The 27,685-nt window shown below is 37.6% G+C and overlaps 2 protein-coding genes and 1 non-coding gene across 5 annotated transcripts; 1 reads left to right on the top strand and 2 right to left on the bottom strand.

Annotated features, from left to right (window-relative positions):
* Positions 1-73: 73 nt before the first annotated feature.
* On the bottom strand, positions 74-15,497 carry LOC143860277 (beta-adaptin-like protein C). The gene is made up of 15 exons (XM_077370847.1): positions 15,283-15,497; positions 13,168-13,365; positions 10,249-10,362; positions 9,810-10,060; positions 9,072-9,207; positions 7,591-7,770; positions 7,396-7,488; positions 4,968-5,179; positions 4,806-4,869; positions 4,506-4,685; positions 3,071-3,163; positions 2,576-2,985; positions 1,825-2,014; positions 1,536-1,739; positions 74-698 (listed from the first exon to the last, which is right to left on the bottom strand). The coding sequence occupies exons 1-15, from the start codon at positions 15,367-15,369 to the stop codon at positions 402-404; spliced, it is 2,709 nt and encodes a 902-aa protein (XP_077226962.1). The 5' UTR covers positions 15,370-15,497; the 3' UTR covers positions 74-401.
* Positions 15,498-17,953: 2,456 nt separating this feature from the next.
* TRNAL-AAG (transfer RNA leucine (anticodon AAG)) lies at positions 17,954-18,034 on the top strand. The gene has a single exon. It is a non-coding gene; the product is annotated as a tRNA-Leu (tRNA).
* Positions 18,035-19,096: 1,062 nt separating this feature from the next.
* Positions 19,097-26,002, bottom strand: LOC143861175 (protein FAR1-RELATED SEQUENCE 6-like). Of its 3 annotated transcripts, none has more exons than XM_077372105.1 (6): positions 25,631-26,002; positions 21,447-23,799; positions 21,260-21,328; positions 21,058-21,168; positions 20,492-20,957; positions 19,097-19,815 (listed from the first exon to the last, which is right to left on the bottom strand). In XM_077372105.1, exons 2-4 carry the CDS (start codon positions 23,787-23,789, stop codon positions 21,163-21,165), a joined length of 2,418 nt encoding a protein of 805 aa, XP_077228220.1. In that variant the 5' UTR covers positions 23,790-23,799; positions 25,631-26,002; the 3' UTR covers positions 19,097-19,815; positions 20,492-20,957; positions 21,058-21,162. The 3 variants fall into 3 exon arrangements, with proteins under 3 accessions (XP_077228220.1, XP_077228219.1, XP_077228221.1); XM_077372104.1 differs by having other exon boundaries at positions 21,447-23,810; positions 25,631-26,001; XM_077372106.1 differs by having other exon boundaries at positions 19,097-19,812; positions 21,447-23,810; positions 25,631-26,001.
* Between the last annotated feature and the right edge of the window lie 1,683 nt (positions 26,003-27,685).

Below are 27,685 nucleotides of genomic sequence, written 5' to 3'. Positions count from 1 at the left end.
TGCCAGCTTTTTGGCTGCCATTTAAGATCAACAGATCTGATCTAGCATAAACAAGGCAGAAATGGAGCCCAAGTAGAATAAAAAATGACTTTCTTAGGATTTTCAATTCAATAATTGAGTGAAGATACATGCAGACAAAAATTACAAAATGCCCAATTCATGATAGTGACAAGGAAGTTTTGTGGGTCTCACACATACATAGATTTGAGCAACTGCCCTAATAATGCAGCTGTGTATCGTATCAAAAGCTTTAGCCTGAATGAAAACCCTTACATCTGAACTAAACTCCCAACACCCTTCCAATCACTTCAAATCACTGGAAAAAAAAAACCCAAAACTAGAACAAAATGTGAGTAGCCAAATCATAAATTGTACATTAAGCTACAAACATACCTACAGCATCACTTGAGAAGAGCCTCTACAGACTCAAAGAAGAGTGGTGCCATTTCAGGGCTTGGGGTTTTGATCGCACATTTGATTCCAGGGATCCCAAGAACAGTTGTAAGTTCTATCAGGAATGGAATACTACGAGGAAGCTTGGCAGACAGATACATAACCTCTTGATCCATGTTTCTTCGTTTTGCAATGAAGAACACATTTGATGCTGCTAGATGCTCAACGGTAGCTTCAATGCTGTTGATGACGAGACTTGGTAGGTCCTTGGTTATCTCATTCGAATCGGGAAGGGACTTCCATGTCTGCATGTAGGATAACAGATACAACTAATCAATCTCCCCATAAGACAATAAAATTGTTCTAGTGAAGGTTAAGAAGAAACCCACATAACCATATGATGTGAGGGTGTAATATAAAGAACCTTCAAAATCGGGCATACCTAAACTCTATGCATTTACGTTCTCTTTTTCCTCTAGACTCAGTTTTTTTCAATGTAAAATGGGCATGAGAACAAATTTTACACCCATTTTTCCACTTGTAAGCGGAAAAATGGGCAAAAAAATAGTTTTATCCCTACTTTATGTCGAAAGAAACAAAGCTTTAGTTATTTTAATAATGTTCAACATAGCCTAATGTTCTGGATACTAATATGCAGTGTTCAAGCATCAATTTGTGGATCACTTTGTTAATGTAATTTAGCTGCAAGGATTGCAATGGTGTACAAGCATATTGCACACAACCTCCAAATGAGAGCAGTTGGACAAGGGGTGTGGCGACAGAAATGACAATATTAGCATATTCCACAACCTCATATTGCAATCATCCAGAGATTGCGTAATGATGACAATATTAGTTCCAATGAAGTGATTACAGTTTTTAATGGGAATCCTCCAAGGGGCCAATAGACTCAAAGCTAATGCATGGTTTCACTTGGCTTATTTTCACTAAAGCTGTTCAACGCTCTTGCCCACACAGTTTCAGGCTAATAAAAGTAATACTGTATTAACTCTAAACAATGCTCAATTACACATGAAACCATCATTCACAGGTAAACAAATTACTACTATGTTCAAATTCTGACGTATTTTAATGAGATTATCCAGAAAATGCATCAGATCAGTAAAACGAAATTGGCATACCTCAAGAAAGCTTGCACGCTCCATTCTCCCATCCTCAGAGAAGAAAACTTGCAGTGAAATTTTATCATTGAAGTACCACACTGGCTGCTGATTATTTTTTACTGCAACCTGCAAAAGTGTGTTTGGCGGTCCAGGGGAGAGATTTTGGAACACCGACATTGGCAAAAGGGTAGTTGCAGAAGTACCAGGTTGCAATTGTGGGACCTAGCAAACAGAAGAATGATCCAAACCAGATCAATTGGGCACAAAGAAAGTCTCAGAAAAATCTGGATTAAGCCAAGATAATCACCTGCAGAGGTCCGGCAGCTGCAAGACCAAATGTATTTTTGTTGAACTGTATCATGAACCCATCAAGAGGAGTCTGGGAGTTATTCTCAAACAACATGCTGTAAAATATTTGACCATTGCGACGTATAATCTGTGCACTGATCTGTAGGCCTTGACCAGTTGATGCTGGTACTAAGATAGGTAAAGGAGGCCTGTAAGAGTACAGACATTGTTAGAAGGCTATCGTAGTGCTATTTACATGCATGACATGCATTAGTACTAATCTAAAATTTCTGATAATGCCATTACCAAAGCTAACTAAAATCAAGGTTTTAAATCTTGGTTTCAGCCACCACCGAAATCGAAATATTTCGGTTTCAGTGGAAATTTCGGCCGAAATCATATGAAATCTGGTTAAAATTTTCGGTAATTTTAAAATTCTGGCAATTTCAGTGGAAATCCTTAAATTTCGGTGGACATCATTAAAATTTCGGTGGAAATCTTGTAAATGAGCCATGAAGACAAAATTTCAGTTTCCGAAATTTCCCATTGATATAGGAACTTCTGTACCAGAAACAATGGTATCTCCAATTATAGCCCCTCTGGATGTAAAATATATCTCTTCTCACCATCCCCATAGTGTATGAGACATTGCAAATTTCGAATTTTGGTCTTGGTGGAAATCCGAAATTTCGGCCGAAATATTTCGGTTTGGGCCGAAATTTAAAACCATGACTAAAATTCTAGAAGATTTGGGAATCCATAATCCTCACCCAGAAGGTGTTGTTGGCTGATCAACAGGGACAAGAGCACCATCCAGGCCTATTAAATCACCAAGTAAGTCTGGCACTGGAGCCGCATGTGCGGGAGACATTGGTGCCGCAGCTGCTGCCTGCCTTGTTATAGCTTGTGGAACATTACTAGAACTAGAAGGAGCCGATGTACTGTCAACCGCATGAGCGGGTGATTCAGAATTTCCGGTGTCACTTCCATCAGGGTATTCCTCATCTTCTGGCCGTTGGATTGCCGTCTTGACACGGCTTACAAATGCATCCGGAGGTTTATGATAAACAGACGCAAGGGTCGCAATGTTTGCGAGAAGCTCATCAAGAAGTGAAGGATCAAGTTGATTTGAATCATCACTTATCACTGGCTTCTCAGCCAACACGACATCTTTGGCTGCCTGAGATAAAGTAGGAAATTTGTCACGCATGAGCAAATAGTTGTGTTCTAAAGTGTCAAAAATTAAAAATACTTTCAATATATACCTCAGGGTCGGTTGAAAGAAGGCGCCAGTATATATATGCACGATCTCGCAGATCTGGATTGTCAGTCTCTACAGTAGCATTATTCAGAACAACCTGTACACAAGTGATTGAAGCACAATAGAGATGATGGAAACAGTGAGAAGTACAATAAAAACTGCGCTATAGAATTTTAACATAAAATCTATAAATGTAAAATGGTAACAATACTTTCTGCTTGAATGAGCAAGAGAAAGTGTTGCTTGTAATTTATCTTATCATAATATGGATTTAATCCTTTTGGTAACAACATTAGCATCCGATGCCAGTAAACATTAGCTGACCAAAAACAAAGCTCATGCATGATGAACAGTTCCTGCCTTAGAGACAGTTAGTTAGCTATATCAACAATTAAAGAGCAAAACCAAATAAAAGATGTAGAGTATCTCCTCACTAAGGGCAAGCAAACTTTTGTGGATTAGGAATTTGTCCCCCACCAACTTGTCAATGTGATTAAAGCAGCAACATCAAAAACAAGTAATTGATATTTTGATGGCTTTATCTTTCCAAAAAAAAAATATTTTGATAGGTATGAACAAAATATATCTCTGTTTCGAACATGTGTAGTACGCAAGAAAGTAGATAAACTAAACCTATGCAGACTTCTCTCTTGAAAATATGAATTCTGGTATGAAGACTGAACTAAACAAAAGTATTATGCTTGTAATTTCTTTAAATGAGAAATTAAATGGTGCCCGGCCGTGAAGTCAAGTGTAGGTGGTACGATAAAAGTACCAACCTTGATATTTGATCCAACAGCAGACTCTTAAAAAGTGGTCTGCTGTTGGATCAAATATCAAGGGTGGTACGCCCACACTGGACTTCACAGCCGGGCAGCATATAAAATCTCTCTTTAAATTGGTATTATATATAATAGAGTGAAGTCGTGAGGATTTCACTTCAACCTGCACAAAACTTCTTTTCCCCATTCTCCCTATCTTCTCTGTCAATGCTTCTCCCTAATTTATAGTCAACAAAGCCTTTTTCCCAAACCAGTTGGGGTCGGCTAAATGAATCCTTCAGAAAAATTTCATGAAGAAGGTGAAAGGAATCTACCCGACTCTAATCCTAGCTCTAGTTGGGTTCGTCTACGTGGATCATTTCTTCCATTCTATCCTATCCAAGGTCATGTTCCCTAATTTATAGGGGTAACAAAAATCAAGGGACAGGCAGCTAATGTGTTATGGTTTCACAATGAATAAAACCAACTGGAAATGCATAGGTAAATGGAAGGAAGGATATTATATATATGATCGGCTGCAAAGTTGTAGGAATCAGGATAAACAGAATGCACTATTTGGGAACCCCAAGAAAAAAACAGCACATGTCAGACAAGAAGTTGTAAGCAACGAATACAGCTCATAATCACGAGGACATCATGATGGTAAAAGCAAAGGACCTGTATCATCTGTTGTGGGCCCTCGGTTGGCTTTTTAAGAAACAATTTAACAGTTGCAGTCAGCAATTGCAACTGGACCAGAGCAGGCTCTTCTGGAAAAGTCTCCAAGAAGCTTTCAAGGAGTTCATCAGCATTATCAATCCTTTCTGCATATTCACCAATTATCCATATCATCGATGCCTGCACCAAAGAATCTGGGTAAAAATCTGGTAGTAAACTATAGATGTTACTATTAGAAAACTTGGACTCCTCAGCCATTCTTTAAAATTAAACAATAAAAAGAAAAAGAAAAAAAAATACCTTGGCCTCCGGTTCATCTAAAGTGTCTAAGCTCTCACAGAGGGTTGCAATAATGGACTCATAGCTGCAGACGAAGAAGGGTACACAAATAAGCCTGAAATGAATTAGAACCATCCATGTCTGGTAAAAATGGTGTGGCAGAACCAAAAATTCACAACTCACGTGTTAGGATATCGTCTGAAAATGTCCTTGATGACTATAATAGCCTCCTGCACAACATAGTTTACTTTTATCTTTATCAACTCCAGCAACACACTTATGCATCGTTCAGCTGCTCTCTCTAGCTTGATGGCACAGCGGCCAATAGCACGGACAGCTTTTCTAACAAAATCCACATCTACTTCTGTGGCATACTCTTTGAACTCCAAGAGAACCTACAAAATAATTACCAGTCTTGACTTTCCATAGTAACCTACCAGGGAAAAAAGAAAAACAACTCTACACTGTGTTAAGGCAAGAGAGTCAAAATCCCCCCCAAAAAACTTTATGTGTATGTGCGTGTGCGTGCATAAATATGTATGTATGTATGTAGGCTACTCATATTTACGCTACCATGTTTTAACAATGACACAAACTCACCTTGTCTTTTATTATTTATCCAGCTGTCAAAAGCTATTACAATTCCCCAAAATGTCTCAGCAGCCAATTTAAAAGGAAAAGAAAAGGTGAGTTTGTATCATTCTCAAAACATGGTTGTGCAAATAGCAATAGAGCGCGCACATGTGTGTGTGTGTGTGTGTGTGTGTGTGTGACAAACTTACCTTGTCTTTTATTGTTTAACCAGCTGTCAAAAGCTATTAATTTTCCCAAAAATCATATATATATATATATATCAAAACATGGTTGTGCAAATAGCAATAGCGTGTGTGTGTGACAAACTTACCTTGTCTTTTATTGTTTAACCAGCTGTCAAAAGCTATTAATTTTCCCAAAAATCATATATATGAGAAAAGTGTTCCTGCGCAGCTGCTCAGATAGCTTATCTGAGCAGTTGCTTCAAAAACTCATGTGGCCCCACATTTTTGGCGTGATCCAAAGCATTCATTTGGATGGCCCTTCCATGGATAGGGTCTGTACCAAAAATGAGCCCTTTAGGATCATTCTAACCCTGCCATGTGTGGAGGGAAAAAATGGTCAGAGACAGTGTCTGTCCATTTTCCCCTCCACCTTTGATTGGGTTAGGATGATCCTATAGGGCTGATTTTTGGTACACACCCTATCCATGGAAGGGCCTTTCAAATGAATGCTTTGGATCACCCCAAAAATGTGGGCCACATGAATTTTCGAAGCAGCTGCTCAGATAAGCTATCTGAGCAGCTGCGCAAGAACACTACTCTCTCTCTCTCTCTCTCTCTCTCTCTCTCTCTCTATATATATATATATATATATATATATATATATATATATATATATGTGTGTGTGTGTGTGTGTGTGTGTGTGTGTGTGTGAGAGAGAGAGAGAGAGAGAGAGAGAGAGAGAGAGAAGTGTAGCTACACACTCGTGTAGCTAACTTAGCTACACCGCCGGCTTAAAATACAGTCGGCCCCACATTGTTTGGGTGATGCAAACCATTCATTTGATGGGCCCTCACATAGATAGGGTGTGCCCAAAAAATCAGCTCCATAGGATCATCCCAACCCTACGATTTGTGGAGGCAAAAATGGACATGTAAAAACCTTCACCAATCTGTCCATTTTTGCCTCCATAGTTTGAAGGGTTGGGATGATCCTATGGAGCTGATTTTTTGGGCACACCCTATCAATGTGAGGGCCTATCAAATGAATGGTTTGGATCACCCAAACAATGTGGGCCCACTGTATTTTAAGCCGGCGGTGTAGCTAAGTTAACTACACGAGTGTGTAGCTTCACTTTCCTCGTATATATATGATTTTCAATGGATGCAATAATGAAACTCAACAATATCAGTAAGAGGTGTGCACGAGACTTCATGACATCACAAGAATAACAAGACAAAGAATGCTCAATGGACCAACCAAACAAGCAACTGCAAGAGCCAAAACCAAGATACTTGGCCACTCACAAAGCAACCACATATCTTAACACCATGATAGGGTACATCTGATAACCATGCTCCGTGTCTTTTCGTGAATAAAAGACAACAAAAATACTATCAAATGTACCAACAAATGCAAAATCTCATCAAGCGTAGGGAACCCAATATGTTATTTCCCCTTCAACAAGAACTCAGATCTGTGCATTTCATCCCTTTTTTCTTGTGGAAGGAGCTTCTCATAGTCATTTATGCAAGCATAATACTGTTTTCGGTGTGGCTACTGTCCTTCACAAGAAGTTTGACATATTTCTGGCTTGTCAGTGTACAGCTCATCCTCAAGGAAGCCAGCCGTGTGATGACTGATGAATGGCTTTGTGGGTTAACCAAGGAGTCCCCTGTAAGGTGTTGGGTTTGTAATTTCTCGCCAAATATATGAGTACGGTCATTAACAACTAACAAGCAATCAATAGAACAAATATTTCAGGACAAAAACATCCTGTGACAAGACAGATGTCAAACCTCGCAAGATGGGTTAGAACTAATAGTTCCGAAAAAATCAAGAAAAGAGTTGAATACCTGGTCTATGTTTCGATCGGATGCAAGCTTTATCATGATCTCTAGCTTCTCCATCTTCACATAAATTGGATCATTGTACTTGCAGAAGAAAACCTAAGGACAGCAAGGGCATACAATGATACAATCAAAATTCATGTAAATCCTAGGATTGAAAATTCTACTGGAATTAGATAACAAACAGTTACTTAAAACAACCTTGATTTCATGAGCAAGGATCGTAGGCCGCCTTTGAACGATAAGGTTGATGTTTCGCAAAGCAACATACTGTATCTCAGGTTCCGCAGAAAGTAATGTTACTAGAGGAGGAGCCATTTTCTTGCAAAGATTTCGGACCACATCAGCACTGGTGATGAGTTCCATTTGTTGAAGGATCATCTGCAACAACCAATTCATGACATGATAATATGCACCAGTGACATAAGAATCCGTAAAATAACTGAAATTTTTGGGAGTCAATACACAGATTACCATTGGAAGAGAAAAATACAATGAAAACAAAAGGAGAAATCCCAAATTAAAATACGGCTTATCTTAGCTTATGCTCAGTAGACCCCAACACAATAAAATTCAGCCTTAATACTCTCCTAGACTATGTACGGAATTGCGTAGCTAAATACTAAATAGTTTAATCAGGCAAGTCGTGCCTGAGATATAGAAATGATAACAGAAATAATTCACCACGAGGGTATATATAGACATATGGTTAAATTTATGATTTTCATTCAATATACAGGATAAGTTTAGCGGGCGAGCCTTAGCGCAATGGTAAGGTTGCTCCATTGTGACCTAGAGGTCACGGGTTCGAGTCACGGAAACAGCCTCTCTTTGCAGGGGTAAGGCTGCGTACATCTAGCCCTCCCCAGACCCCGCAATGGCGGGAGCCTCGTGCATTGTCCACCCTTTTTTATACAGGACAAATTTAGCAGCTTTAGTGTCTAATGTTTTAGTTTTTTATCACTTTATTCAAAATGTTTTCTCAAAGATAAAGCATGTTTATGGCACCCTTCATGTATCTTGCCATACTGTTCATATCACTGCCAAGAGCTTGCGTGTCTGCAAAGAGTCATATGGAGAGCATATAGACTAGAACCAACAGTTTTGAATAGAAATTAGTCTTCACAGAGCATATTTTATATTTTTAGACATTAGCTCCTGATGGCACAACTCAAACTGTTGACATCATTATCCCTTGGTAGCACAATTTAAGCTTAAAGTTTAGTTTAATATGTAGGTTTAGCTTAGTTGCACACTTGCACGAAGGGAGGTGAGTGGCGCTTACTCAATAATTTCTGGAAACAGATGCACACACAGTGGCTATACAAAATAATATCAAAGAATTTCAAATAGTTAAACATATTTATAAAATATAGGAATTGACTCATTATTAACTATATTTTTTAAAATATAGAAATTGGCTCATTAATAACTATATTTATACTACCATTCAAAAAAAAAAACTATATTTATAAAAATCTAGAAAAAAAAAAAAAAAACTATTTATAAATATCTAGGCAATACCTCTACAGCTGAAAGTAGGAATTGACTCATTATTAACTATATTTTTGAAAATATAGAAATTGGCTCATTAATAACTATATTTATAATACCATTAAAAAAAATAGCTATATTTATAAAAATCTAGAAAAAAAAACTATTTATAAATATCTAGGCAATACCTTTACAGCTGAAAGTACAACTGCACAATTTGCATGCTGCAGACGTGGAGTAACCCGTTCGACAATATTTTCAGCTTCACGTGCATCAGAAGCCTTGTACTTGGAAAGAGCATCCAATATGAAAACTTGACCCCATCTGCAGAAACATTAGACCGTATTCAGGATTCAAATATAATAATAACCAAATAAAAATTATAAAAAAAAAAGGAAATAAGTGTCTGGAAAAATCTCCCAAGATTCCTTATAAATTCAAGGCAAATACCAACACCGTTCTGCCAGTCTTGTGATGTTCCTTTTCACTGCCATCTAATATATTTAATTTCCAACCACAATTTCAAGAAAATTATTGATACAACTTTGGGTAGAAAATCATATGGCAGTCCTATACATAACAAGAAAAGAGAATTGAATAAAGCATCATATATACAGGTTCCACTGAAATTCTAACCAGGCCAATTGCTATTGTGCCCAAATGACAGAGAAACATGAAGCCTTATGAAAAATATTTTGAATCAAAACTTTCAACCAAAATCTACATGTCTAAGTCTAACTCAAGTTTTTTCCACAAAAGCAACATATCCAAAAAAAAGGGTAATGAGATAACAGGTTTAGCCTTTTAGAGAAATTGGAACATTTTTAGGACAGTATTTGTTCCTAATAATTGTGTGTATGCCCGTAAAAGAAAAGAGAAGCAAAGGGATAAAATGTCAAAATGAACTAGTCTTTTTCCGGACTTACTCAGTGCACTCATTTAGAGCAGTCAAGAGCTTCGAAAGGGTGTTACTGGTGATCTCAAAGATCGGTCGATTACTATTTTCCTGGATCTCTGCAAGTGCTGCAACAGCATTTGCTACGACCATTGGATTATTGTCAGAAATCAAATCCTTGAGAGTCTCTAGAAATCCTCTATCCTCCACTAGCTCAGCATTTATATCATAAAGCTTAGCAACACATATCGATGCTGTTTTTCGAACATAAGGATCATCATCCTGTCAGTGAATGCAGAATAAAAAAAGAAAGTGAATTTTCACAATGGTTCTTTCAAAATGAAGCCAGATCCTGACAATTTGGAAAAAAAAAGAGGATAAAATAACCATGTAAAATATTAACAAGTAACATAAGAGTCCAATAATAACTCAAATGACAAAAGGAAAAACACAAATCAAGATAAAGAAACCTTGAGACATCTCTGAAGTGGATCACAGAGATATTCTGTAATTTTATCAACACGGATGCATCCCATAGTCCTGACAGCTAAAGCACGGATTAAGGGATTTGGATCCTGTGAATCCTGCAAAGGAACAGAACTTAATAGTGCAACAAAACAATGTGATGACAACAGAATTGTTGCAAAAACCACAGGTAGCTAAAACTTCAAAATAATTTAAATAAAATTTCTAAGTTTTGTTAACATAAATGGATAAATGATAATTCTATCATAAAGGTGAACGATTTCAATCAAGACAACATTTTAAAGGGAAAAAGAAAGAAGCAAATCAAATACATAACAAGCGTGAAATTATATGGTGTGCGTGCGTAGTTGCGTATAATGGGGAACCGACATAAGTGCTGCCCTTGATGTTTGATCCAACAAAAGCCTCTTACAAATTCAGCTGTTGTTGGATCAAATATTGAGGGCGGCATGATTACACACGGACACAATATAAAAGCTCCATAAAAAAACTTAGTTTTCATGTTTCATTTCTTTTTAGGGTCTGGCATGCCAAGTTCAAACTCATATTGGAGTATTTCCTGATTCACCGTACTTGCATCAATTAGCCTAAATCTACAGGCATATAACATTTTTAAGCTTGCCATGGAAAACCATTAAAAAAGCATCCTCCGATTGATGCCTAAGCTTCCTAGCATAGAATAATTGTAAGTTTGTCCGTGTGTCAGTGAATGCAGCTACATTAAGCATCAATGTAACTTTCTTTTTTTGACCTAATGAAGTGAAAATAACATAATAAAAAACAAAGATATTTATTAGAGCAGACAAGTTAAAATAAACCAAAAATACAAGGGCATTTAATTCTGCAAATCATGCAAGTTAGGCATGCCAAGATGTAAACAAATACAATTAATAGCAAAAACTACATTGTCTTTAAGGCAAGTAAAAATTTAGTAAATGTAGCAGAATCAATGCCAAGTTGTTAGCAAAGTCCATTCAGCGTCCATGTTAATGGAAATACCCATGAGGGATGACTAATCAGTCTGAAACACAAATATGACGTGTTCACCATTTTACATGTGCTACAAAGATTTCTAACCCAGTTTTCAACTTTTCATGACACAGCAAAACCTATGAAGGTTGACTGTTACTTCATTAAGAAAATGTTTGGTAAAAATCATTTGATTTATAGATTAGAGAAAGACCGGTTTAGAATTCATAGAGGAAGTCCATTTTTTTTCTTGATGGATAAGCTGGGGTTAGGTCGACCCCTACCAGATATATTCCAAAAAAGAAAGAAAGAAAGAATTACACCCGAGTGAAGGGAATTCTCAAAGAATCCCGAGTTACAACTTTCAAAAGGGGAGAAGGGAGGGCTGAGACCGGAATATCTTCCCCTTTGCAGGGACATCCCGCTTTTGAGAGGAAATACGCTGACTCATTTGCCTCTCTCCATGTGTGAGTAATCTTCCACTCTGTTAATTGGTTTATCATTTTCTTGATTGAGTACAGAGTTTGGAATTTCATCCACAGGCAACGGGTCTTCTCAGTAATGATGGAGACAGCAAAGAGTGAGTCCGACTCAATCCAAATATGGGTGAATTTCTTTTGGAGGGCAAGCTGTAAACCATGGTAGATAGCCTCAATTTCAAGATTTCTAATTTGGTCTTTGGTAACATTAGTGGAAAAAGCACCACGAATTTTACTTTCAAAGTCTATAAGGATACCCCCCAATACTGGCTCCTTCTTCATCTAGCGAGGCATCGGTATTAATTTTAATCCAACCCTCCTCAGGTTCAATCCAACAGCAGGTCTTCTGAGTATTAGATCTGGGGAAGAGAGGGAGCTCCCAATGGGATGCTAACAGAGAATTTCTATCATTGATTTCATCGTTCAAATGGAGGTACCTGGTGCAAGTTTGGACGGAGTTGATAATGGTTTGGAGAATCACTTGTTTATGCCGTCTGAGATTAGAGTGAATTCTGTTATTTCGTTCCTCCCAGATGGAAGTCCAAATTAATCTTAAACATGTGTGAAATTTTCCAATTGTGGGGCTAGATTAGGATTTTACACACTTTTGTCCAATTCTGAGAATTCATTTGCTTTTCCGTTGATACCCTTAAAGTGGTTCCCCTCTAGTTCACATGGTTTTAAATTTCGGCCAAAAAGTTTACCGAAATATTTCGGTTTCAGCCGCGACCGAAACGAAATTTACATGAAGTCGTTTCTTTACAAGATTTCGGCGAAATTTCACGGAAATTCCGAAATTTCGCCGAAATGTCACCGAAATTTTCGTTGAAATTTCGTTTTTAGCCTTTTTTACAAAATTCCACGGAAATTTTAAAAAAGTCCACCGAAATGTTATAATTCCCACATAAATTTATGAAATATTCACCGAAATAGCCAAAATTCCCACTGCAATCGCCGAAAATAACACCGAAATTTTAGACATTTCGGTCGAAATAAAAAACAAAAACAAAATCATAATCATATTTTTACATGATTTCAGCCAAATTACGGCCCGAAACCGACACCGAAACCGAAATTTAAAACCTTGCTAGTTCACTTCTCGACAGTACCCTAGCTAGCCCTTCCAACCCTCCAAGCATTCTCTTACCTAGAGAAGTCCTACATCACAACACTATCTCAGGAAACTTTGCACCTAACAGCTAAAGGAAACTTCCAGCACTCAGATTCCCGCAAGGTCGTTGAACGAGTGTAACACCTAAGTATGTGAGAGATGAATTGAGCAGTTAAAAGAACTAAGTAGTTTTATATGCGATCTAAATGGAAATTCATGAACAAACATTGCATAGGCGGTTTATAAGGAATAAATATTTAAGAAGAATGATTCCATTACTATGCATAATCATGCACAAGGCACGGAAAAAATGGATTTTCCATTACAATTTCAAAAGCACTTACCTTCACAAATGTATTCACAGCAAGTATAGCTAGGTCAGGTTGACTTTTAGCATAGTTTATAAGATATAAATAGACAAGTTTCTTCAACTCCAAATTTTCTGTCTGCATGCAGTTTACAACGTCCGTGAACAATGACGAAACATCCTTCCCAACAGTCATTGCAGCAATTACCTTCTTCACAGCATCTTTTTTCTTATCCTACATGGCATAGTAATAAGAGTAAGCTTCACATGTCAATTAACCAGCCTGAAGACAACATATCCAATAAATTGCGATTCAAATAACAGAACAGCAGTCCACTAAATAGTCATCAAGATGAGAATCAACCCCAATAAAAAATAATGAACAGAAATTTTGAAATGAACTCATAAGCATGCAGGAAATAGAACAAATGGTGGCCAGAGTAAAGAACTTCGGTGAAGTTTTTCTTCTATCATCTTTCCAAAAATTGGACATTGCCCGACCTTTTTTCTTCTCCATCACAGGCTATGCTCATGCAGATGAAGATAACAACTGTGACAGTGGATGGTCAAGACAATAAGAAATTACAAACCCAGTCTTGCATGATAGATTTTTAGTTACTAAAGCATGGGAATTATGATGTTAAGGGTTCCTTCACTTTTTGTGGTCCGGAAAAGATATAAAATATAACGTCATCAAATGATTTATTACAAGTTTCGCAGTCAGTTTGTCTTTCCCATTTTGGTCCTCTCAGGTGCAGTCAAGCATATCACCAACAGATATGATCTGGTCGGAACTTCCACAATGCAACAAAAGAACTGCAGCTTCAAATTGTTGAAAATTTTTCACGAACTTGTAAGAATATATTGGAGGAGCATAATTGTTGGTTTGTTGCACTTCCACAAAAACCACCATAATGGGAGTTGAACCACAATGCTTAAAATCCAACCATGGTACTTAATCACTACACCATGAAATCAACTAGTGTTTTGCAAGACCCGTTTTGAGGTTTGGAATAAGATCTAAGAATTTTATTCCTAAAGGCCGAACTAAGAGAGAGGCAAACACGAGACCCGTTTGAACATCATAGATGCGATAACCATAGAACGATTTTATGGGAAACTTTTTCGATTATAATCATCGATAAATTATGATGGAATGTAGGGAAGCAAGCAAAAAAGCAGAGGAAGAGTAGGAGGTAGACGGAGCAGGACCCTAGAAAGGAACCTATATGTAGCAATTTTATCAAGGAGATTTTGAGCTATAATGCTAGGAGGATGGGATCCTTGGAGAAGCTTGCTCACATCAAGGAGATTCTAAAGGTAAATAAGCCTCACATTGTGTGTATTCAAGAAACAAAGATGGAAAGGTCAGAGAGATGGGCTGCAAAAGTAGCTTTAAGCTCTCCTCTCTAGACTCAGAAGGGGCTTCAGGAGAAATCATAGTAGCTTGGGATAGCTCAATTGTTGCCCCGGTCAAAGACTAGATAGGGAGGTACATTATATGGATCAAAAAGGATTGATGTTAAAAATGGATTGAAAACCCTACTGTGCTTACTGCTTTGATACATTATATGCATAGGGCTTCTGCAGTTTACTACTATGTATACGAATTTTCTCCAAATTCAACAAAAAACACTCATTTAAAACAAACATCCTTATGGTAGTAAGATAAATCTCCTCCCAATTTAATGCCAATTTCGCCATGCCTAAGACATAATCATATCCAAATTTAACAGAGAATAAGATATTATATTAAGAAGTTCCCATGAATCCTCTCCATCTTCAATAAGAAATCCAAATTTTGAAGACATAAACAAACTGCCAAGATCAGGCTTTCCTTACGATCGAAATGACGAGATTCGGTTCTGATCAATCCATATCCATCACCGATCTCATCGATTCAGATGAAAATTTGTAAGCAAAAAAAAGAATGAGGAAACAGAAATCGAAATACACAAGAAGAGAAAACCGGAGAGAGAAAATCAAAGAAGAGACCAAGGGATCTGATAAGATGTTCCCCAATTAGTTAGGTAAAAAGCTAAGATCACGAAAAAGTAAGTCCTAATCGAGACAGATTAAAGACTAAAACCTCCAAATGCTTACGATCGAACAACACGGAGAAAGACATGAGAGAGAGAGAGAGAGATGTAACCTTGTACTGGGAATTGAGCTCGTCTTTGAGTTCAGGGATCTCTCCCTTCTTGGTGGTAGAAAAATACTTCGAATCGTGGCCGCTCATCTTTTCCCCACGCTTTTTCTTCCTCCTCCACCTCCTATTTTTTTTCTTCTTCTCCTATTCCTTCTTCTCTCTCGCTCGTTAACAAAAGGTCCCAACACCAAAATGAGTCTGAATTATATAAGTCAGTCCCTCCGTGCAGGCAAAATGGAAACGATATATTTTCGCCCCTTTTATACTTGGGACAGCCCTTCTAGTACCAGTGCAGTGATAAATACAATAGAGGAGGCTGTCCCAGGTAAAAAAAAAGGTAAGAATCATTACCGTTCATCTTTCCACCAGGCCATCCTATACGACACGTCGAACATTAACCAAAAAATGTCCCTGATTTATGAGCTACTGCTACTGGCACTGCCATGTTTTAATGAAGGTTTAAAATTTCGGTTTGGGACAATGAAATTTCGAAATTTCGGTCGAAATCTGGTATAAAACCCAAATTCAATATTAAATTTCAGTCGGAATTTCAGTGAAATATTAAATTAATATTTAAAATAACAGATTTTTTGGGTCAAATTTCGGAAAAACCGAAATTTCGGCCGAAATAAATGACCGTTTCGGTTTTGGGTGATTTCGGTGTCGGTCTCCACCGAAATCCGAACTTTCGGTCGAAATTTAAAACCATGGTTTTAATAATGCACAAACTCAGCTTGTCTATTTTTTAATTGGCTTCTTATAGCTTTTTTGGGAATTGTGATTACCTTTGACAACTGTTTAAATAATAAAAGACTAGATTGAGTTAGTGAGATTATCAAGACATGGTAGCGCAGTTTCAATAGCTAATTCATAATACAGAATTTCTAATAGGGTTGCAACTCGGGTCGGGCAGGTCGGGTTTTACAGGGGCCCACCCTACCGGAGAAATTATCTTAGGTCGGGTCGGGTCGGGTCAGGTTTAGTTTTCTTTGAGAAAACCTCTCAAACCCGGCCCTGCTCAAGATAGTTTCTCGGGTTGGTTTGGGTTAGGTTGGGTTTTTATTATTTAGCTAGGGACAACAATGAATAATTTCAAAAATTGTTGAAAACAACAAATTTTCACGCCAAAAATATCTAAATCTGTATCATCAAGTGCATAATTTTAAGAAGGAACTACTTTTTTCATTTCACAAATATGATCAGCCTAATGAAAACAATTATATTAATATATTAGAAAATAAGTTACCATGTTGTTCAAGACATATTTAAGAAAGTCGTAGTACAACTATAAGAGTGGGGTTGCGTTTCGCCGGGGTGCAACTTGGGTCGGGTTGGGATTTTGCTAAAAAATGAAAAGGAATCAACGCGAACCCTACCCAATTTTAGGGTAAAAGCGCAACCCGAATTCCCAAAATTTGACTTGAGTTACACCCCTAGTTTCAAGTTTCGAATTTTTTTTCTCTAAACCTGAATCGACCCAATATTAGATCGGGTTTTTCAACCTAAGAAGCTACCAAACCCAAGGCCCATGATTTCCAAAACCCGACCCAAGTTGCAACCCTAGTTTCTAAACCTAAATACACGCCCTTATTGTGCTCGTGTGATTCATACGTGCCCTAAAAGGTACCCAGTACTGCTATGACGTACCATACTACAAACTGGTATGCAATATGATACCTCGTCGATACTGTACCTCATCGAGCCTATACATCTCAATAAGGTTTAGTCTCGGCTTCTTAATTCCCATGTGTATTAAGATTTGGGGAGGATTTGATTGGTTTCGTTTAATAAAATTAATGATAGAACTAGAGCAAACGAAAGTTACGGATTGAAAATGCCCACTCGTTACCAACTTGATATGTATAAAAGGTGTAAACAGCAAATCGATAAACAAGGGAACGTGAGTCTAGACATCAGTTGCTTGGTTACTTAATGATATGTATTGTGAACCGGTGCACACATACTAATTTGCAAAGGGAAATGATAAACGCGCCCCTTTTCATCACTTGGGACACCCAGCAGCAGTGTATCAATGACTCCAGAGGGGCTGATGTACTTCACGTAAGAAGGATTCAACGGAGTTGATTGCCACGTACACTGCAGTTGGGTGTCCCATGTGATGAAAAGGGGCGCATTTATCATTTCACATTTGCAATATGTTCAGCGGTAATGCACCAAAATTAAGTAACGAACCAGCATAAAAGGTAAGTGGTTTAGCCTCTGCTCACAACTTTTAACTTTCTTATTTTCAGCTCCTACATGTGTTTTTGGACATTTTACTTTCGAGACCAACTCTCCACTTCCCATTAAGGCTCTGTCTTCTTTGGGTGTAAAACAGATTAACAAATTTCATGCCCATTTTTCAACTATGGCTCTGGGAGTAAAATTTGTTTTACATCGAAAGAAAGAAACGGAGCTTAACCATTTTACAGCGAAAGAAACAGAGCCTAAGTAAAATTAGTGGCACAATTAGACCGCACAAAACTAGCATAGCAAAGAATCCTACTGAGTCCATGTGAAAGATGCAAACTGAGAACCAAATAAGATTCTTCTAGGTTTGCACGTATAACTACAACTCTCTCTCTCTCTCTCTCTCTCTCTCTCTCTCTATAATAAAATTAGACAAGAATTGTATAGAAATATTTAAACAAAAAGGAAATCATGTATCAAAGGAGTTGAGATGGCCGAGTTGGTCTAAGGCGCCAGATTAAGGTTCTGGTCCGAAAGGGCGTGGGTTCAAATCCCACTCTCAACAACAACATGATTTACTTTTATTATTATTTACTTATTTATTTTAATAAAATTACCAAAATACCCCTTTATATAAACTTCACACCGTAAAAAAAACCCTCTAAATTCTGCATACTTACCAAATTCACTTATCACTTGCCTACAATGGGTGCAAGAAAATGGTACTAACAAACATTGTTCATGCAAAATGTTTCATTCATGACAAAATTTTTACGAGAGAAACATTTGAGCCGAAAGTTGAAAATGGAACGTATTAATGGCTATAAAGAAGTTCACACATTTAAGGTATTTATTTAGGGAAATGATATCAGCACAACCATGTTTTTATTTTTATTTTTGCAGTAACCCATCTTGTCGTTTATAGTTCCTTTAGGGATATGTCTGAACTCGAACCTTAAGAATCTGGGAGGGATCTAATGAAAGATGGGTCTAATGTTGTTAGATAGATGAAAGAGGGATCTAGTTAACTGTGGAAATTTGCAAAATCTATTAGAGGGTCATGACATTGAGTTTTGGCATGTGTTGCAATCTGCCAATAGCACTTCATGACTTCATACAAGCTTGGTCGATCCAGAGTAGTCAGAGATATCATATAGGAATTTGAATCCCTCCCACCTTGATTCTGTTGTGTAAAAAAATAAAAATTTACACAACTATGGTTCTCATTGACCTTCTGGAATTAGGCCGTTGTGGCAATCCAATTATCAGATGGGATGAGTGGTTGAAAGAATTGAAAGTCATCATTTCACCTTTTGATATCTAAATTAAATGTTCACACCCTCTTTTAATTGAAATATGTGATTCAAGAGGTTTGGGTTGTAGGTTTAATTATGGTTTATGGTGGGTTTGAGGCAGGCATAATCATAAGTAATTGTAATCTTTTGAATCCACCAGGATCCTTGACTTTGCAAACTATTTTATTCAAGTTTTAACATCTTTTGATTTGTTGAAAAATCTTTTTTTTTTAGTATCTTATGGACATTGTGGTTGAATAGTGGATTCCTGTTGGAATCAACCATGTATATTGCATTTCCATGTTCGAATTCATAAGAGAGAAGAAAGAAACTGAGTGAAATTATTTCTTCTGATTGGAAAAGTAAAAAAGTTACAAACAAGTAAGGTTTCAATATCCATGAAAGCAAAGCTACAAACAAAATGGAACTGAACTATTTTTTACCAATGGTTTAGGTAGTAAAGTCCATAATGATATTCATATGTATGTTCATCGTCTAATCGTCTTCTTCCAAACCAGTTGATGCCCCTAAGCGGCATGGCTGCAACCAAAGGCCTTAATGTGGTCCTTGAGAGATCTCTTTTGCATGGATGCAATGCCATAGATTTCCATAGTTTCTCTCATGGCTCTCCAGTGAACCCTCACTACAGTGGTAAGTTCTAGAAAGGCAATGCTAAAAAATGGTTATCACAATCAGATTAAATCAAGATATTCCTCTGTTAAATAGAAGCATTCAAATTCAAACCTATTCCCAGCTTCAACAACGGCCGCACCCTTTTTCCGTTAGATTTTAAAGACTGCTCATGCTTAGTGTCAAGAACTGAAAGACCAGTGGTATCTTGTTTTAGCTGGTGCCCTTTTTTGACAGCTACTGAACTTTCGGACATGTAAACCGACCCCATTCGTTGATATGGCGAAGTGGAACGAGCTAAAGCAAGACATGAGCCATGATAATAAGCAATTGGCACTAAAAGTTCAGTCCTGAATTGAGGTTCTGCATAATCTCCTCTTTTTATTATGCCTTTTTGCACTTTCTTCTTTCCTGCCTGCTGCTGAAAAATGAAAAGCAAGACAATAAGTATCAGGAAATTTCTCAGTTCACCCTACGATAAGAGAGAAAATAGAGAGAAGGCATCTATAATTAAAACAAAACCCTGTACAGAAACATTGCAACAACCATGAACCAGAACCAAGAGTTACCCTCTGGAAATGCTTAGGTGGATGAGTAGCAGAAAAAATTCCATTGTAAACACAATTGTTTTAGCTTATTAACGGAGTGAGGCTTGGTAGTACAATAAGCATTTTTTAATGGTCAGTAGTAAAATAATGATAAAAGCCAAAAATGAGTGCGATATTACTTCAACAAAAGATAAAAGCTACTGTGTTGGGCTAAACTATTAACATGAGGTGCTTCATATTTTCACTTCCATTATTGAGTAAGCTGGGATCATCAAACCCATGACTGCAATGAAGAAATACTTGGGCTCCTAACTGCTCGAGCATCGATAACATCTATAGCTTATTTAAGTCCAAGAATAACAGTCACTTGGCAGTATATAATCGTTTCTTTGATTCAAAAGAATCTGTAATTAGCTAGGAGAGATGCAAACCTTAGTCTTCAAGTGCCTCAGCAATCACAATCACATGATATATAACAGGAAAAAGGCAGTGGTAAATACAGTATCTGCACTATGAGAATTCAGGAAGGGGTAGGGATCCAATACTGACCCTTTTTGAGTCTGCTTGTTAGGTATTCATGCTTGTTAGGTATTCAGAGACAACACTACGTCGACCCTACTCCATCATCTTTGTTGAAGAAACCTTAGAACCCACATCAGTCGATGACTCCAACTCACAAGAATCAACGAAGACAGATAATAAACAGCAGTGTGAACACCTCAATATCTCAAACATCATTAGAGGAAAAACAACCATCAAAAGATAATTCTAGTCACAACCAAACTAAACAAATGTCAGAATTAAATTCCGATTTCTACTAGAGTTCCAGCCCAACTAGGAAATGGGAACTTCTGTATAAACTCTCCTACTAGAGTTCCAGCCCGGCACACATTAATCTCCACCATGCAGTGGTGACAACAAAAGGTGATTCAAATAAAGATCCGCTCAGTTATAAACTCTTCTTGATCTTTCAAAAATTGACAACTTCAAGTCTTCCTCTACGCTCCATGTATGCCTGTATAGATTAAGATAACTGAGAAACAAGAAAAGGGAAATAATTCCATCAAAATAAAGAGGAAGAGAAGAAATTAGCATTGCTCACAATGGCTACTTACAATAGCTGAACATAAACTGTCCCGGTTTAGTGCATTTATCTTAAATGATTTGCAGAGCTTTCATTTTCCACATTCACTGGCAGGATCTGACATGAATGGATAAAACTATCCCTGTAACATCCATGAAAAACACACCCTTTCAAACACATGTAGATACATAAGTGCGTAAAAGTTTCAAACTTGAAACAAAAGAATTTCAAACCATTTGGTGGAAGCTCTCTTGCATGCTAACTTGGTTGACATGATTTACTTCTTCTGAAACAAATGGTCTCTACAACAAATACAAAAATGATTAATAAGAAAAGTACTAATTATTTAACTGGCTAACACATCACTTGGAAGAAAAGTAGACAAAACCAACATATAGAACAAGATTATATCAAACCAACCTCCTTGCAAGTAGGTTTGGTATGACCAGGCCTTAACCTAGTTGTCGTAGTTGTGATTTTCTCTCTTGTAGAGATGAATCGATTAGCTGCCAAGTTTCCTCTTACAGTCGAAGTGTTAGGACCAAGCACAGGAGAAATGTTAATCATATTATCAGCTTGACTTCCTTCGCCAATATCATGATAACAATTATCTCCTATCATGTTGGCATCTTCGAGTATGCCAAGAGAGTCATCTGCAAGTCGAACCCTATGAATTGCTTCTCGTAGGGCATCTAATGCAACCTTATAGGTATGTGCACTAAATGCCCCATCCTCTGCAAACTGCATATAGCGACGGCAGAGATCATCATAGCGATCCATCCAACTACTCTCATCCACAGGATTGCGATCTTCATCCAAATCATGAGTACGCTTCGCATCCTTTCGCCAACGTGTTAGTATATAATGAGATGGGATCTCATAAATGTTCAAATTTGTGAGAACCAATAAGGCATGTCGACAGAGAATGCCGTTGAACTCAAATGAACAACAAATGCAACAAACTTTTTCCATAGATTCATCAAATGTAACCTCATAGTTCCTGACTACTATCTTCTGATCATGCTCTTCAGGTTCTCCGACTATGTACGTTATGGTAGGCCCCTCTTCCTTTATATATCTTATAGAACAATTATTCATGCTGCAAATCTCATCTTGGAATTTGCAGAAAATTTCTCTCGTATAGAAGGCTGCAGCTTGCTTTTCAAAAAATGAGTTTGTTTTCAAAGTGGGCTTTCCATTCCATGTATCATAATCTGCTTTGCATTCTTTTCCTTGTTGACTTTTTAGAGCTAAGTCATACTTGTCAACAAACTCTTTCAAAGTGGTTTTTGAATTCACAAATCCATCAAAAAACCCATTTATACTCTCGCTTCGTTGAGAAGTTGACATCCCTGCAAAGAATGTGTCCTTCAAATATACGGGGACCCAATGTTGACGCTCTTCATATAGCACTTTAAGCCATTCATTCTCTGAAAGGTTATATTTATTAATCATCACCATCCAATTTTCTTCAAACTCTTCAACTCTCAAAGTGTCATAAATGCAATTATGCAACATATCCATAAATTGGCCATTATCATTTAAAAAACCTAATTTTTCAGGAACCTTTTTCATGATATGCCACAAGCAAAGACGATGCCGGGTTGTTGGGAATACCTCTGCAACTGCTGCTTGTATTGACTTACACTGATCAGTAACTATAGATATGGGAGGATGTCCTGCCATTGCTACTAGCCATGTCCTAAACAGCCATATATACGTTTCTTTCATTTCATTTGAAAGCAATGCACAACCCAACAATACCGATTGGCCATGATGGTTCACCCCTACAAATGGAGCCAATGGAATTTTATATTTGTTTGTTAAGCACGTACTATCGAAAGTGACTACGTCGCCAAAATTACTATAAGCAGCCTTAGAATTGGCGTCAACCCAGAGAACATTTCTCAAATGCCCATCCTCATCTAAATCCATTGCATAAAAGAAAGATGGATTCTTAGCCTGCATTCGAGTGAAATGCATCAACATGGCCTGTGCATCTCCTTCGGTAAGGGACAATCTCCTTTGATCGTTAACAAAATTTCTATGTTCTTTCTCCCCATGTTTTAAGTTTTCATGCCCATCTGCTTGTACAACCATCACATTCATCGCCTTTGAAACTGGTACTCCTTTGTTGGAATTAAGCATTTTACGCTTATAACCAATTGGTGGTATGTTCTTCGGTGATCGGTAATGACGAGCTTCACCGGGACTAAGTGCATGGGTGTGCTCAGTGTTAACTTGGGTTACAACCCACTTCCTAGAGTCTGTTACCTTCTTGATGCTCATCTTTGCCATGCAACCTTCCCTTACCTCAGCTCTTGGAAACTTAACGTCTTCCTTCTTTACTTTATAACCCTCCTTAACACATGAAAATACCACATGGATCAATTCCTTAGTTCTTCTTTTACAAGTTGTGGACCTCCTCTTGATACCAAATCCAACGCACTTAGCATATCTATTGTAGAAATCTTGAGCCGTTTCTGCAGATTCGAACTCCATACCAATAACAGGAACTAGATTTGCATCACCTTCTCTTGTAGTGGAATCTCTTTCTTTCGATTTGTCCTCATCTATGAGGTTCATTGTGCCACAATCTTCATCCAATATGTTCTCATTCATGGACCTTCGCGCCTGCATGTCAACATTTTCTTCAAATTCTGCCACTCTGCCTTCGCTCATGGACACTATCACAGGAGAACATTCTTCCATTTCCTCTTCAACTAAGCAGGGTTCAACAATCATTGCTTTAGATCTTTCCATGTTGACTGTTCTGATAGGAGACTACAAAGCACATTTCAAAGTCAAATTAAAAACAATGAAAAAAAAAACAACTTGAAATGAGAAAATTGAGATTGCAAAGTCAAATATCATAAGTCATACTTTAGAGTTAAGTGCATAAGAAGAATTTTGTATCATGATCATATAAGGTATGAATGTTCCCTATATTGTGCACGTCTTCTACAAACCTCAAAAAATGTTGCATGTGCTCTTTGAGTCCGTGCATATTTCAAAGTCAAATTCAAGCAAACATCACAATGGTTCAAGAAAAAAACTAAAGGGAAGCACTATAATGACACATGAAGCCAATTAAACATATTGAAAGATAACAAGTGAGGATTGACAACAACATTGTCCACTCCTAAACACTTAATGAGATAATCTGTCACGTGTTCTAAAAATAAAAAGCAGGCATTCATTCCAAGTGTTATATCGGCAACAACAAGAAAAGCTGCATGATGAAGGAATACCTTATCAAGTAAACAGCTACAAAATAAACTTAAAGCACTCGTTAATTAGAAGCAAGAACCCCATACCATATTCATTGTCGACAGAAAACTTGAATGTAAGGCTAGGAAAGGGATATATAAACTTGTCCAAGTAAAAAAGGCATCTTCTGTAAGAGTATTAAAATTTCCACAAATTGACACATGGTCCACAGGTGTGACGGGGCTCCTCACAATAAGACTATAAACCACTGCTTGCCGAGTCATGTTGATTAGATTTGGCTTCGTAAAGCATTTAGTTGCTGAAAATAATATATTATACCACATTAACCGTATAATAAAATATAATATTAAGTATGGTTTAGTCCATGATCAAGTGGTGATAAGACAAACCTGAACGGTATTAATTATTAATCATTGACCTTGTGGAGTTTCCCCACAAAGGAGCAATAAAAAAAAAACAATCCTTCAAATGTAGATCAAGTAACCGTTCCATTTAGAAAGGAAGAACTGACAACTATGATCAATTATCCTTCAAATGTAGCTCAAGAAACCTTTCCATGTAAAAATAAGAACTGATAACTACGATAACCAGATACAGATATGGAAATAGATGTGGATAGTAGATGTATTGCTGTCCTATCATGTCAGACACTGTACATTAGACCTATACAAGTATATTCCCAGTATCATAGACTAATAACTTTGTTAGGAGGCATGCAATAAACCAATGATGTTTGGCTCCAGCCCCGGTCCCTTTTACACTAGAAAAGTTGAATATGAAAGATTTCAGCTACTAGAATTTTGCTTCTAAAACATAATTTTAGCTTTTGTCTGATTTCCTTGGGTGATCCATATTCATATAAAGATGAATACCAAAGGCCCAAAGCTAATCTGTTTATCAACCATAGATGTACTTACTGACATAGTGTTCGGCTCTTCATTTAACTTCTTCTTTACTGAAAAAACCCAAACTATAGAAATAATTGACCACCTAATCACTCACCTCCAGCAAGAAAAAGGAATAAACATCAACCCAAGAGAATACCAATAAGGTGGATTCTGCATTTTTCACACATTATCAAGTAAACCAGCCAGAACAAAAGCAGTGTAATACTAATACCCTCCATGAATTAAACATGGTTTTCAGAACCTTTACTAGAATCAACAAGAAAAGCTTTAAACATTGAAACATCCAATCAGGGTAGCATTCGGAAAGGAAAGTGTTCTCCCATCCAATGTAAGAAAATTCTAGTCTAAACTGAATTTTTTTCCACTATTACTAGTACTAGTGAGTTGTAAACCTGTCATCTACACCTTTAAATCCCAAAACCCAGAAAAAAGTTTACAACTTTATAAAGTGGTGATGGGACAAACCTGAATGATGCTGATCCTTTTATGTCCAAGATTTGCCCTTGCTCTTACCTCTGAACATTCTTAATTTTTTGGCACTCTAATTTTCTGCTGTGTATCCAATATGCAACAAAGGGTTAAACATTATCCGGTACAGGCATTTCAACAAACACCTGATATGCATAGGTTAAGCCCATACATGGTCTCACACTATTGTCTATATACTTGCGTGAAATAGACGAGGTGGGATGGGAAAAGAGAACAGATGGGAAAAGAGGGTGGAGAAAAGAAGGATAGGAAGAGAGGAAGGAGAGGCACTTCCGATTTGTCCTTTTCCCCTTTGCAGAAAGTAAAAATGAGAGAAGGGAACAAAAAAGATAGAGAAAAGAAAAGAGATATCATCGGGATCGATGGTGACAATCACTTTTGGGTCCACAAAGAGATAAAATATGCTCGATATCTGGTAGAATATCATGTGGAGAGTAATCTGGTTTCATTCTTTTACTGAATAGATATATAACGAGTAAGATAAAGCAGTAAAAAAACAATCAACGGTTGAGATTCTGTTAACAAAACCCTAAAAGTTTGTTGATGGATCAAGGAACTAGGATCATCGGATCAAGATCGTCCGGACTTGTGGTCGCTGGTCAGCCTGAAATGTCTTTTTGGAACGAGCCTAACAGCATTACCAAAAAGAAAGTCTCCTTCGTAAAAGACACTCGTGGGCCCTACTTCTGTCTCGTTTCCGTAATCAGATTCGCTAATCTGAACAAAGAGAATTTATATGATGGGTGGCCATGAAAACACGTGAAGTCTGAAAAAAGTAGGTACGGCCCACTTTTCTCGATGATCCAAACCGTTCATGAGTTGTGCCCCAAAAATCATTTCCATAGGATGATCCTAACAATCCGATCTGTAGGAGATTTCATAAATGATTTTTGGAAATCTCCATTTTCAGATCAGTTCAGATCCGAGGGTTATGATCATCCTATGGAAATGATTTTTGGGACACACCATATTTACGTTGTGCCCAAACAGATGAACGGTTTGGATCATCCAAAAAGTGGGCCGTACCTACTTTTTTCAGACTTCACGTGTTTTCACGGCCACCCATCATATAAATTCTCCTGAACAAAAGCCATAAAATGCATGGGCACTTTGATCGGGTGATATCAGACTGTTGATCAGTCAAAAATCATTTAACGTTCCTCAGAGAAAAGCTAAACCGTTGATTTTTGCAGATCGGAAGTCCATCCGGGAAATAGCATTGTGGGACCCATCGAGATGAAGGGTTCAGATCATGTATCAGGCTTTTTAACACTCTCTTCTGATTCGTTTTCTCCTCATGATAATTGCTTCTCTCGGTGACGAGGCCCACCACTAATATTGAAAGAACATAAAAAGAAAAGGCAAGTGATATATTCACCCCTTTTGTTTGCTTAGGACAGCCCCATCCAGTGTATTTATGATTTTATCTAGGGGTGCAATTCGGGTCGGCCCGACCTTACACAAGGATCCCTTTTTTTTTTCAACCGGAGGTCCAGAACCCGACCCAATCCGAATTTTTAAGCTTAGAAAAAAATATTCATAAAAAAATGTCGGGTTGAACTTGAGTCGGGTTGCCAAAACCCACAACCCGAACCCGAACCCGACCAGAACTCAACCCAGGTTAGGAAAACTCAACTCGACCCTACTCTTTTTAGGGTTGAACCCGACCCGAGTTGCACTCCTTATTTTATTTTTTGGACCAATTACCAATGGGGGACAAACATTAGGCAGAATTATCAACTGGACCCAAGCTTTTCAGAAATTACCAATGGGGGACAAAATCTGTCTTGTCAATAAAAGCTGGACGAAAATACCCTTTGGCATATAAAACATGTTTGGACTTTGAAAGGGGGTTTTCAAGTCTCTACGATTGGGGTTATTAGGTATCAAAATGGGGTTACCAATTTCAGAATGGGCTTATCAAGTCCCTTGAAAACCCCTTTCCAAAACTCTAGTGCCCTCTGCCAATTGTTAGGGACTTGATATGCCCATTCGAAAATTGGTAACCCCATTTTGATACTTGATAACCCC

Source organism: Tasmannia lanceolata, unplaced genomic scaffold (assembly GCF_043159265.1).
Source record: "Tasmannia lanceolata isolate RefF3 unplaced genomic scaffold, GAP_Taslan_0.1 ptg000037l, whole genome shotgun sequence".
NCBI lineage: Eukaryota > Viridiplantae > Streptophyta > Magnoliopsida > Canellales > Winteraceae > Tasmannia > Tasmannia lanceolata.
Note: the sequence above shows the minus strand (reverse complement) of the source record. Positions and strands in the feature narration are given on the sequence as shown.

Excerpts from the sequence above, each read along its gene's own strand:
- LOC143860277 (XM_077370847.1), bottom strand. The coding sequence starts at position 15,369 with ATGAGCGGCCACGATTCGAAGTATTTTTCTACCACCAAGAAGGGAGAG. Across the intron at positions 2,986-3,070 it reads TTCTTTCAACCGACCCTGAG|GCAGCCAAAGATGTCGTGTT; the intron begins GTATATATTGAA and ends ACTTTATCTCAG. Across the intron at positions 2,015-2,575 it reads CAGCCAACAACACCTTCTGG|GCCTCCTTTACCTATCTTAG; the intron begins GTGAGGATTATG and ends GTACTCTTACAG.
- LOC143861175 (XM_077372105.1), bottom strand. The coding sequence starts at position 23,789 with ATGGAAAGATCTAAAGCAATGATTGTTGAACCCTGCTTAGTTGAAGAG. Across the intron at positions 21,329-21,446 it reads CCAAACCTACTTGCAAGGAG|AGACCATTTGTTTCAGAAGA; the intron begins GTTGGTTTGATA and ends TATTTGTTGTAG.